The following is a 13,617-nucleotide window of genomic DNA, read 5'->3' on the forward strand; positions in this document are numbered from 1 at the left end:
GTCTGTGTCTGTCTCTGTCTGTCTGTCTGTCTGTCTGTCTGTCTGTCTGTCGTCTCTGTCTGTGTCTGCCTGTCTGTCTGTCTAAATCTGCTTCTATCTTTGTCTGCTTGGTCAGTTCCTCGGTAGAGGAGCGGACAGACAGAGCTGAGGAGGTCAGCTGTGCTGTAGTCTTCTGCTCTGTTCTCTGTTAAAAGGGTTGGGGGTAGGCAGGGGGGAAATCGATGCCTTTGTGTAATGTATCAAAGACATGGGCACTGCATGGGTCTGTTAAGCCATCAGTCATTTGCCGCTTGCGCAGGGGGGGTGGCTGCTGAGCTCACCATAAGGGGATGTCACCACTGCAGTGTGTGTGTGTGCTGCTGCTGCTCTGTGTGAGTCACAAACACAGAACCAGACACACCATCAATCCTGCATTGATTAGCAAACCGTAGTGTTGATTAGCTGTAATTTATTTGTGCTAAAGTAAGTTTGAGTTTAAAGCTGAGTCTGTGGATGTTGATTGTATGTTTATTTCTTTGTTTGTTCAGGACCCAGAGCCTCATTCAGCTCCAGTAGCCCAGAGGACATGGAGCGGGTGTGTGACACGTTCAGCAGGAGGATCCTACCAGCCTTAGATTTTATTAAGTGCACCAAACTAGCTGTGGGTATACGTTTACATGCATTGAGTGGAGGAAAACAAAGCAACCATAATTGACAGAAAGATAGGTCATATTTGGTCCTTAAGCGCTACTAAAAAGAGTGATGATGTACTGGTAAACACTCCTGATAACAACAAAAGGTGCTGGGCGTCACTGTTTATTTAACTATGCAAGTCAGTTGAAAAGAAATTCTTATTTTCAATGACAGCCTAAGAACAGTGGGTTAACTGCCTTGTTCAGGGGAAGAACAACAGATTTTTACCTTGTCAGTTCGGGGATTCAATCATGCAACCTATCGGTTACTAGTCCAACGCTCTAACCACTAGGCTAGCTGACGCCTCACTGTGCTGGAACACTGTGCACCATGTGTGTTATCTGTCAATTACTCTCTTCTTGTTAAGAACAGGCAGGACGTTGTGAAGGTCATCACGCCTTGGTCGTGGGTAGGTTGATATGGACTCATTTCCCGGTGACTTGGTAAGAGACGGCAGCAGCATTAACAGACTGCTAGGCAGCAGCGTTACCAGACGGCTAGGCAGCAGCGTTAAGAGACGGCTAGGCAGCAGCGTTAAGAGACGGCTAGGCAGCAGCGTTAAGAGACGGCTAGGCAGCAGCGTTAAGAGACGGCTAGGCAGCAGTGTTAAGAGACGGCTAGGCAGCAGCGTTAAGAGACGGCTAGGCAGCAGCGTTAAGAGACGGCTGGGCAGCAGCGTTAAGAGACGGCTGGGCAGCAGCGTTAAGAGACGGCTGGGCAGCAGCGTTAAGCGACGGCTGGGCAGCAGCGTTACCAGACGGCTAGGCAGCAGCGTTAAGAGACGGCTGGGCAGCAGCGTTAACAGACGGCTAGGCAGCAGCGTTAACAGACGGCTAGGCAGCAGCGTTAACAGACGGCTAGGCAGCAGCGTTAACAGACGGCTAGGCAGCAGCGTTAACAGACGGCTAGGCAGCAGCGTTAACAGACGGCTAGGCAGCAGCGTTAACAGACGGCTAGGCAGCAGCGTTAACAGACTGCTAGGCAGCACTGGTAAGAGCCTATTAAGTCAGAACTGTGTCATATTTAAGCAACGTTTGTTCAGATGCATCACAGTAACTGTATCTTAATTTCAAACGCTTTCTCTCGTATTTTGTACCATGATAACAGTTCACACATAGTTTGTCATTTTAATGTGGCAGTACCCACTTATTTCCTAAAATCCCTGGAATTGGTGGAGTAAGAAAATGTTCTGTAATCAAGCAACAATGGTAATTTATTTTAGCTCGTTGTCAGGACATAATGTGGATCATAATTACTACATTTTCAAAGACAACATTTCCATAATGAAGATGATTTCTAGGAGGACTGTGGTGTCCTTGATGTCTTTTGTTATTACTTTAATAATCCTTATAAAGAGGAAGACCATAGAAACATGTAAAAGGAAAGTACAGGTTATGTGGAGAGCAGAACTAAAGGCTTATCTCTTTGAGACCTGAGAGGAACTATTGATTGTTTTTTCAAAATGATAATGTGGGGTCCTCTTATCTGCAAGAAATGAATTCACTCATAGCAGCTCTCTCTTGCTTACCTGAAGAGAACCATACACACACGCATACATACACACCCCTTTCTACTCACGTGTGTACTATAGCCATTAGTTGTACAGCTATTCAGTAATGAATTACGGTGTGTGTTTTGAAAGGGAATGAGCAGTAATGAATGAAGTAGCATGGCGCTTCAGAGTGGCTTGTAACAAAGACTTTGTGGGGAAGTTGTTTGCACTGTCGTTGTTGTTGTTGTTAAAATGTGCTTGTCCCTAGTAATTGGAGTGCTCATTTCTTCCAGTGCAGGCCAGGCCAGTTCCCTGATTGGTGTGCTGTGTCTCGATCCTGTCTCGGGTTTACTAAGCAGCATGTGGCCTGAGGGAGTCTCACAATTGAATTACACATACACACACGTATGCATTCACACACTTTCACTCACACACACATAGACAGGGAGAGACACAGAGAGAGAGACACACACAGAATCACACACACAGAGTGAGAGAAACACACTCTCTTCCGTGGCCCCTGGCAGCATGGCTGCAGGTCAAGCGAACTCCTCGCCACCACATAGACAGCCCTGTCACCGACGAACTCGCTGTCCTCCTGCTGCTCTCAATAATTCAACTGGTTGATCACTGACCCCTTTTTTCTCTTGAAATGGACAATGCAAACTAAAGAGTAGATTTCATTTGGAGCCGCACAGCAGAGCTCTGGCTATCGATTTCAGAAGCATCATCATTGTAATTACATCTGCATCTGTAACACCGGCTCTTTGAGATGCAGAGACACAATGGTTATTAAATTAGTCACCCTGCAGCTGAGAAGGCTCAAGGAAATCCTATTATGTTGCGATGCATGTAGACAAATGCAGCTTGAACGCCCTCCAACAAATAGTGTACAATTATTTGATGTGTGCAGCATGCATTTTGGTAGAGCCGTGAAGCGCGCAATGCTAATTTGTTTAATTTTAAAATCGGGATGGGTTTTTCACGTTTGCTGCTTTAAATGTAGTATTTGAAAATATTTGTTCATGAAATACATCTGCTTATGTTCTGGGTCTTCATATAGGAACAGTATGCTAACAAATAGAGATGTAGCTTAAAATATTTTACAGTAGGCACCAACAATTTTATAATTTGCATAGTTTAACTAGCATTATCATACAGGCAGTAAATGCATTGGCATAGAGGTGTGGGTTAACTAATTTCAATACTGTACATAATTACAATACAAATCTAACTCTATTACTACACTGTTTTCCTTGTATTGCTCTGCTCTGTAGCATCCCAAACATTGCATGTGAAGGGTAGGAGGGAGTAGTACAAGAAAATAATTATATGAAATATTCAGGGGGAGCAAAACAAAACACATTCCTTTGTTTTTTTCCCTCGTTGGGATGTTGAAAGTAAACCGAGAAGGGAGGCAGGCCAGGACAAAACAAAACCTTGAGGTCTGCGAGAGGAGGGGTAGAGGTGGGGTGTTGTCCCACAAAAAGAAAATCACAATTTTTCAACATGATTTTCAGCCTTTTGTTGCCTTGGAATAAAAGGGCCTGGGCACTTTGTCAGGTTCCAGCGGGTGGAGAAAGAACACAACGGGAGATATGCCAAAAGATATCTTCAGTGATGGATCGCTTCAGGAAGCGCCAGCTACTTAGATTAGATACCACTGGAGGAAGGACCTTTTGACACTTGTCCTTATGGAACTGTGTTAACAGCTGTCAATACTCCAAAACTCAGCAAAATGCTAATCCTGCTGACGATCTATGCTCATTTGTTGTTCAATGTTTTGTAGTAGTAGCTACCGTGTAGTGGCCAGCAATCCCCGTTTAACCACCCTTGAAAATTCAAATGTATAATGAACCGGTACAGACAACTGCGCAGTGTGACAGTGACATATTGAAGTCGGAAGTTTACATACACTTAGGTTGGAGTCATTAAAACTACATTACTTGTTAACAAACTATAGTTTTGGCAAGTCTGTTAAGACATCTACTTTGTGCATGACAGAAGTAAATTTTCCAACAATTATTTACAGACAGATTATTTCACTTATAATTCACTGTATCACAATTCCAGTGGGTTGACTGTGTCTTTAAACAGCTTGGAAAATTCCAGAAAATGATGTCATGGCTTTAGAAGCTTCTGGTAGGCTAATTGACAGAATTTGAGTCAATTGGAGGTGTACCTGTGGATGTATTTCAAGGCCTACCTTCAAACTAAAGTGGCTCTTTGCTTGACATCAGCTGTTTGAAAAATGTGTGATTAGTGATCAACAGGGCCGAGTGAAAAGAGAGAAGGGGGTGTGGTTTACAAGTTTGATTTTTTCCATGTTTCTCACATGCTGTGTTTGTTCCAAGACAACAGGCAGGTTTTTCCCCAGGGTCTGGGCTTGTGGAGAGGCTGCAGTATGCTGGCTACCTGGGACAGATCCAACGCAGCAGGGAGCAGACCGTCATCCTCCACCAGGCACTGGCTGAGCTCGCTGTCGCCCCCTACCTGCAGGACCTCACCCACGCAGAGACCTCACTGGTAAGCAACCAACAGTCTCTGGCCAAACTTTGAAATGCCTATCTAGTACTGACTCATTCTCTGTGCACTGACACACAACAGGACGCAGCGACCTCAACACCACTCAGTAATATCAGAGACGGTACAGGCGTGGATAAGAGGTCTCTCCTAGGCCTGAGGTGGTGTTATCTAGGAGCACTTTAACAGCACACGGGCCAAAAAATATATATAGGATAGGAAAGAGAGCGAGAGACCTTTGCTCTCCCAGAGAGAGTAGATAACAGGAGGGAATAGGGAAACAGAATTGGAGGAGGTGGTGTATGCAAGTCTCATTCAGGTATACCGTGTGCTGTGCTGCTGAAGCTCTATAATTGCCTCTTTACTAAAATAGAGACGGTGGCTGTGATATTGCAACCAAATCTACCATGAATAGAGACCAGGAGAGAGGGGCCATGTTTGTTTAGGCAACAACAGCCATGACAGCTTCTACTGCCACAGATATTACAGTACAGTAAAGGGGTCGGCTGTCGCATACACTGGAGTCATGACAATATGACGATGTGCCTCTCAACAGGCAAGGAGAACACATGTCCAAAATAATTATATTTCTGTCAGTGAATCAGTTTAAATACCCAGCTCTTTTAGTGGATATTTTGGCACAGTCACTCAGTACTGGGAGCTGCTCTGCCTTTAATTAAAATATATGCTGTTTAGCAGACTCTTTTATCCCAAGCGTCTTACGGTGAGTGGATACATTATACATGCGGGTGGTCCTGGGAATCGAACCCACTATTCTGGCGTTGCAAGCGCCATGCTCTACCAACTGAACTATAGAGTTCTCTTGAGTTTTCAGTGGATGTCCGGCCGGAGACCAAAAAAAAAAACTTTTACCGGCGAGCGCTCTCTCTCAGGAAATGTAATAATTCAGAACACACGTTGTATGTTGGTGAATTGACCCCCAGAAAAGTGTCCTGTGTCTGGAGAAATAGAAGGGGGAAAGGTGTGTGTGTGTGTGTGTGTGTGTGTGTGTGTGTGTGTGTGTGTGTGTGTGTGTGTGTGTGTGTGTGTGTGTGTGTGTGTGTGTGTGTGTGTGTGTGTGTGTGTGTGTGTGTGTGTGTGTGTGTTTTACTATCCTAATGGGGAGATTTCAGCTCTTCACCGGTCCCCACAAGGAAACAGGTTTTTGCTTACAGTAAGGGTTATGCTTACGGTAAGGGTTCGGTTAAGAGTTAGTGCTGCAAATAAATGGGCTCCAAAGTGCAGCCCCATGTATATTACCTCCTCCCACGCACCTTGATGGATGCAAGCAGGTCACCCGTGATGCAAGTCGGTATTCAACATCCATCCATGTCTGAGGACGTCAGGAGATTACGTGGAAAGCGACCACTAGGGGCAACAGTGAGCGCTGTTACTTTCAAGTTGGTTTTGGTTTTGCTATGGCATTGTGCGCGGGTATGGTGGATGGGCATAAGCATCTGCCTCTGGTTCCAAAGGTTGCATATTTGAATTCAGTAATACAATGTTTTTTGTTGTTGTTTTAAGCCTTTCCCAAACCTTAACCCATTCGGAGTTAATGCCTAACATTAAGAATTTGGCGTTAATGGCTAAACTTTGCCTTAAACACTTAGAAATTTTACATGTGAGAAACATGGACGAATGTTAAATTCTGATGTGAGACAGAGGTTGTTGGATGGACGAGTGCTGTTTGTCAATTTGTCCACATTGTCTCCCCTAGCCCACCGCTGCTGTGGAAGGCCACAGCATCCAGGCTTCTCTCCATGTAGAAAAAAGACAAGATGGCAGCCCTCATTGTATGAGGAATGAGTTGTAAAAATAATCATCCGACAAATGATTTTTTAATTAGCTTTTAAGTCTGTGTTTAGAGAAGTTATTGCTGGTGTGTGAATTGCGCTCTGATAATCTTTATCTCGGGCCCACAGCTGCAGGCTCTAATGGCAGACACTATGGACACCCTTGAAGGAAGGCGGACTGATAGAGAACGTGTGTGGAATGAAATGCAAAAGGTAAATAGAGAGAAAGGGAAAATGACAATGAGAACGAGGAGGGGACGAGGGGATGGAAATACCAACGTCTACACTGTACCCTCCAAACACACGCTTCGCATTCTCCCAACGAAATTTAAATGATGATTTGACATATCAAATCAGGAAAAAATATATATATTTTGCGTTGGGATATCCTTGTGGCACGCCTGTCACCTCTATTAAGATGAACAATGCCTGCTGAACTTTCAAATGGCATGGCTTCCAGGAGGGAAAGGCCCATTTCATTTTTCAGACCAAATTATTTTCTTTGTTAATTAGTGAGGCTTTGGCATTTCATCTCACTACGGTACGTAGTACTGCAAACAGACTTGGCTTGAGAACAAAACCCAGTGTAAAGCTACTGAGATACTGTAATGCAGATCAGCGTATAAACATCAAGTTCTGTAGGGCTGGAGCCTCGTTGGACAGCTGAAAATCAAAGATAAATCACATTACAATATCCCTGATTGCATTTCCATGCTCTGTCCTGTGTGGAGTTGTTGCCTTGTGGGTATGGGAGGGGGATTGACGCAGGGCAGTGCAGTGCATCACTGGGTCAGTCTATCTCACACCCAGTGGAGCATGACTACAGCCGTTAGTGATGGGCTGTATTAATCATGCACACACATTGACATACACACATACTCTATCACACACACACACACGCATATCGACACATACTCACACCTTAAAAGCCCACTGCCATAGGCTGAGCCCAGCGCAGGTGGATGGGTCTTTTCACTCCCTATCCTGACCCATACATTCCTATGCAGAGTCTGTCAAACTGAGCAGGAAAGGGCTGGCAAGCTGTTTCTGTTTCAATGTTTAAACATGTCATCGCTGTAATGGATACAGTAATAGTTGTAATTTACTTGAATTATTCAATGGGACATTATAGTACTTCCCTATTTGGATATTTAACTGATTTTCACTGAAAGGTCAAGCTTTACTTATGATAACTAACATCACATTTTCTAACTCAAGACTATATTATTGGTTAGTCACCCTGAATTTATTGTGCATGTTGAATTCACATTGTAATTTACCGTCATTGTAGCAGGTGTAATTTTCGCTGAGTTATCTGCACTGTGTCTAAAATCAGTTGTTAAACTAAGAGATATAAGGCTGTGGAAGAAATTGGAAGCACTGCAAGCAATGTAGGCTACCTTATCCTCCACTCAGCCATGCCATCTCTCAAGTATTTTATGTAAGGGCCATTTGTACTGTTACTGTATGCGCAAATTAGCCTGTGCTAGCATACATGCACCCATCCACTCTATAAAGTGCATAAGGTCATAAAATCTCCCATCCTCAGACCTGTAAAATCTATAATCAATGCCCGCCAGTATTTGCTTCATATATCCTGAGAGTGACAACCAACCTTTTCTCAACACAATAATTTGTTGAGTGCGGCTACTCGACGCCTAGAGAAATATTAGAGGTGGCAAGTTCGTGTTCCTTTCGGCTCTCTTCAACTGGCATAAATCAGCAGGGCATTAACTAACAAATAGAAATGGCAACTTGATTCTGACACAGGTCTGCATACACATTGTTTTCCTGCTTATACATTGTTTTCCTGTTTATTTTTGGCCAGTCATTATAAGGACATTGGCCCTTGCTGTAAATAAATGACTTAAAAATAACTGCACTTTCTCCAGTTCCGGCAGAAAGACGGCATCAATGTTTTCCGCTCCATAAAATATCTATAAGAAATGTGGAATTTACCGCAGCGCTGTAGTGTTTTACTCAAACTTCAGAATATTTCCAACCCCTCCCTGGAAAGATGGAAAAGCTTAAGAGCAGTGCATCGGTGAGTGCTTGTACATGAGTCTGTGCTCAAACAACACAAAGCTAAACTACAAAGTAGTCCTGAACTGTGACTCACCACAACGTTTCGTTTTTATTGATTTAGAAACTCATTTGACTTGGAACAGTGAAAAGGTCACTAAATGTTTTAAGGGCTGTATTGACTGGGCTAGTTTGAATACATTGAGTGTCAGTCAATAGGGTAACACTCCGTCACCGTGGTGATGAGGGCTGACAGGTTTGATAGACACTGACAGGTGTCATATCACAGCTCAGCTCCTTGGGCATGGCATGACAGCCTCCATAGACACACACACAAGTTTTGTTGTTGTATTGTTTGTATTTTTTGTTGTATTGTGTTTGTATATCGTACATTTGTGTGACTGTTCTTGTGTATCAGTGTTTTGTTACTCCCTGGACCCCAGGAAGAGTAGCTGCTGCTTCTGCAAAAGATAATTGGCATCCAAATAAACAAATAGATAGATAGCACAGCCACCTCAGTCAGCCCTGGGCCCTCTGAAGTTGCTGCTGTTTTCATATAGAAAGTGGTGCAGATGCGGCCTGCACACCAATGGAGAGGCTAATTGTTGTTCAAATGGAGTTCCAGGTTCTAAGATGCATGGGAGGGAAGTGTGGAGAGCGTATGTAGGGTGAGAAAGTGCAGGATGGGGTTGAACCAGTCAATGTCTCAGTCCCACTTCTCCTGCTCTGAGTTTAGGTGAATCCCTAGGGTATGGCTGTGGAGTTGGGTCTCAGATCCCACTAATAGAAACAGACACCCCAGCACCACCACCTCCACCATCAGACTGTCTCCTCTGTCACTCACAACACACACATCCCTCTATCACCCTGTCTCTTTCAGTCTCTCTATATTGTATCTCCCCTCTATCTCACTGTTTCTCTTTCAGTTTCTTTCATTCTTTTATTTCCCCCACTCGCTCTCCTTCGCTCTCACCTCAGCCTCACTTTGAGTGCTCCCTCTCCATCTCTCCCCGGTACTCCAAATAGGCTTTTGTAAATTCATCTCTTCATCATACATTCACTTTCATATTTCACTCCCTTTCTCCTCCTCCCTTTCTCCTGTATGAGCGCGGGCTGGGCACAGTAAATTCCCACGCCAAGCCTTCACCTCACAAATGAATGAGGGAGGTACAGGCCAAACCCTACATCTCTACCAGGTAATTACTTCCCTGGTGGGGCAGAGAGGAGAGGAGGGGTTGAGCTGCTGGGCTTGGCTCGCAACACACAATCTATATAACCTCACGCTCCTCTGGAAAATCTGTCTCCCCGTGAAAAGTGTTAGTTATTGCTTATAGCACATTGTAACTTGTTCTGTTCTCTTGTGTTTTGAATTGTTTTCTGCTCAGGTGGGGATGTTGGAGGATCTGTTGTTCCAACTGGAGGAGACCTATCTGAAGAACAAGGCTCAGAGGGCCAGTAGGAAGCAGAGGGCCGGGGTCCAGGGGGCAGAGGGGAAAGCCAGAGGAAGACCCAAAGCAGGGGTCAAAATAGAAGCCAAAGGGGGGGGTACAGTGGTGACAGACAAGGCCAAAGTCCGTCCCACTGAAACCCAGCAGGAGACCGCAGTAGCACCAATGACCTTACCAGACCCATGATCTGCAGGCCAGGACAGTGGAGGACCAAAGTCGTCGTCCTCCTCAAAATGAATGGACACCCTCCTCTCACAAAGCCTCATCTTCAGTCCCAGCATCTTTCACACCATTACTCTAGGCTGGCAGAAATAAATGGACTCTGCAGCCTTGCTTTCACTCTGATTTAGGGTCTGTTTTTAACACTCCTCCTTGTTTACTCGTTAAGATAGCGTCTCTAGCCCCACTTCTAGATGAAAGACCTAGCTGATTCAAACGTGTGGGAGTGTTCAATGTATACACAATGAGATGTTTTCATGTTTAAACTCGCTAATTTATGATTGTTCATGCAAGTTGTAATATGACAGATGGTTTGTAAACACAAGCAAATCCATATGGGTTTTTTTTCCCACTCAACCCTTAGGAGGAAAAGAAAGGTGATTCAAATAAAACAAACATGCTTCCTCCTGAAGTAGCTAGCTGGAAACAGCAGCATACACACTTGGTCTACAGTATGATGACCATGTTACTACAGTCTGGAGTATCACAGTCATTTCAATGCCAAATGTGCAGTTTGGGGATTGATCGGGCAGGGCAAAACCTTGTGAGTGAACACAATCAGTGGGGCCCTCGTCACTCACGTGCCCACGGCTGATCCATCAACTGGCCGGTCAGCACCGGCTTCCCAAAGTAGTTCCTCTGAGACAGCCAATCAGAGGCGCTCTGTGCTATCGACAGCTGCTTTCTCTCTCCTGTTATCTACTCTCTCTGGGAAAACAAAGGCTGGTCTCTCTCTTTTTCCTTACTACTGCTGAATAATCCACATTTCCCTATTTGAGGATTCATTCAGGGTTCCTACTCTACAGTACAGTGTTTATCTCTTACTCTCTCATCCCACCCTCCATCTGTCTCTTGCTTCCTCCGTTTCCATTCAGATGGGTGCTTAATACCTTGGGGATTCTGTTGACACCCGAGTCGGCATAAGAAATGTTGTGATCAGCAATATGGGCATGCATTATTTTATTCGCTGAATAAATTAATGACATTTATTGAGTGGTCGGGGAGAGAAAACGTTGGCATAGGTACTCTATTGGCATCTTTAAAAGATTAGTTATGCCCGGTGCAGTTTCCATTTGGTAAACAATTATTATAATCCAAGCCTACATGCATATTTAATGAACACATTGAAGGCCATAGCCTTGTTTTTCACTTTTGTGTAAAGCTCTTTATATGAAAATGGTTAGAATGGCGATATAGGAATGCTAATGTGGTTAGTTATTTTTTGTGTTTTAATTAGTGCACTGTTTTGCAGTGTTGCCTCACTGCCTGTTGTTGCCCCACTGCCTGTTGTTGCCTCACTGTTGCTAACACAGTTTTGTGGCACACTTTACATGGGTTCACACTGATGCCTGGTTCAGAATTGGTCAGTTGATGTCTATTAGCTGCTGGAGTTGATGTAGAGTGGAAGAGGTCATGGAGTTTACTGAGTAGAATGGAACTGTCATGGCGATGGTGTGGTCACAGTTTTTACTAATTGGTGTGCGAGCATCAAGTACCAAATGTAATTATTTGTTGTTGAATGAAGAACCACGTCTTGACAGACCAGGGCCCGGTTTCCCGATAGCGATGGAACATATTCTTACAAGTGTTTTACGATGCATCTTTCATATAATTTAAAACATATATTATTAGCCCATCCAACACACCCCCTTCAGATGACAAAATAGCTTTTTCAGTTTTTACAGCTTTTTTGTTACTTGTGTGTATGTATGTATATATATTCACACACACACACACACACACTACCGTTCAAAGGTTTGGGGTCACTTAGAAATGTCCTTGTATTTGAAAGAAAAGCAAAAAATAATTGTCCATTATAACATCAAATTGATAGAAATACAGTGTAGACATTGTTAATGTTGTAAATGACTATTGTAGCTGGAAATGGCTCATTTTTAATATCTACATAGACCCATTACCAGCAACCATCACTCCTGTGTTCCAATGGCACGTTGTGTTAGCTAATCCAAGTTGATCTTTTTAAATGGCTAATTGATCATGAGAATCCTTTTGCAATTGTTAGTACAGCTGTAAACTGTTGTTTTGATTAAAGAAGCAATAACACTGGCCTTCTTTAGACTAGTTGAGTATCTGGAGCATCATCATTTGTGGGTTCGATTAAAGGCTCAAAATGTCCAGAAACAAATCACTTTCTTCTGAAAGTCGTCAGCCTATTCTTGTTCTGAGAAAGGAAGGCTATTCCATGTGTGAAATTGCCATGAAACTGAAGATCTTGTACACAGCTGTGTACTAGACCCGTCACAGAACAGCCCAAACTGGTTCTAACCAGAATAGAGAGAGGAGTGGGAGGCCCCGGTGCACAACTAAGCAAGAGGACAAGTACATTAGACTGTAGTTTGAGAAACAGACGCCTCACAAGTCCTCAACTGGCAGCTTCATTAGATAGTACCCGCAAAACACCAGTCTCAAAGTCAACAGTTCCTCTGTCCAGTGCCAGTGTTGTTCTGCCCATAATCTTTTATTTTTATTGGCCAGTCTGAGATGTCAGCATCTTTGAGTCGCCTCTTCACCGTTGACGTTGAGACTTGTATTTTGATGTCTTCACTATTATTCCACAGTATAGACAATAGTAAAAAATACAAATAAATAAACCTTGAATGAGTAGGTGTGTCAACTTTTGACTCGATTTCATTTTAAGCATGTTTTTAATACTTGCATCAAATGCAAAGACATCGGCAACTGTATATTTGTAGTCAACTTTTTTGAAGTTATCAGGTCACGGAGAGGTGAATAAACCATGTGATTATATGTTTAGTGGAGATTTTCTGTCTAAAGTTACGTGGGGGGGCAAAATATTATCTAACGACTTCACTTAGCTGTTCTATGAGTGGTCTTGGCTGTTCTACGAGGCAGGCATTAGATTATGAGAGTTTAAGTGCAACGTAAATAACGATGATTTTGGGAAACAGCTCACATTTACATTACATTTAAGTCATTTAGCAGACAGACTTAATGATGCTCCTATGACGGTTCTAACAATGAACTTAGTCTTAAGATTCTTTTGTGAAACTGGGCCTAGGACATTGTTGAACTTTGAATAAATTCTAATGGGTTTCATAAGATATAGGCTTCTTGCGTTTGAGGAAAGAAATGATGGAACTCATTTTAACAGACCACGGAACTTGTCTGGAAGCACAACAGTCAATTCAAACATCAAATGGCAACCTCACTTTCTAAATGTAATTTTATTCTGGAGGTGGAAATTGTATACTGTAACGAGTGCGCTGAGAATCGGGAAGCAGGTACGGGGAGTGAGTTGTTTAATAAATAAACAAAAAAAGAGTCTAACACCTGAGGAAAGAACCAAGAGAAGTGACAGATATAGGGAAGATAATCAAGGAGGCGATGGAGTCCAGGTGAGTGTCATTAGGCGCTGGTGCGCTTGACTATGGTGACAGGTGTGCGTGATAATCAGCAGCCCGATGAC

General features: G+C 43.5%; 1 protein-coding gene across 5 annotated transcripts in view; it reads left to right on the forward strand.

Moving 5' to 3' along the window:
• LOC123997628 (spermatogenesis-associated protein 16-like) overlaps window positions 1-12,804 on the forward strand; it is a 60,693-nt gene extending 47,889 nt beyond the window's left edge. For 3 of the 5 annotated variants that reach the window (XM_046302062.1, XM_046302058.1, XM_046302059.1), the window contains 4 exons: window positions 528-640; window positions 4,526-4,690; window positions 6,610-6,693; window positions 9,888-12,804. In XM_046302062.1, coding sequence (XP_046158018.1) covers window positions 528-640; window positions 4,526-4,690; window positions 6,610-6,693; window positions 9,888-10,136 — 611 coding nt within the window. In that variant the 3' untranslated portion in view covers window positions 10,137-12,804. The remainder of the gene's footprint in view (window positions 1-527; window positions 641-4,525; window positions 4,691-6,609; window positions 6,694-9,887) is intronic. The other 2 variants (XM_046302060.1, XM_046302061.1) reach the window with 2 other exon arrangements.
• The last annotated feature ends 813 nt before the right edge of the window (window positions 12,805-13,617 follow it).

Source organism: Oncorhynchus gorbuscha, linkage group LG15 (assembly GCF_021184085.1).
Source record: "Oncorhynchus gorbuscha isolate QuinsamMale2020 ecotype Even-year linkage group LG15, OgorEven_v1.0, whole genome shotgun sequence".
Classification (NCBI taxonomy): Eukaryota; Metazoa; Chordata; class Actinopteri; order Salmoniformes; family Salmonidae; genus Oncorhynchus; species Oncorhynchus gorbuscha.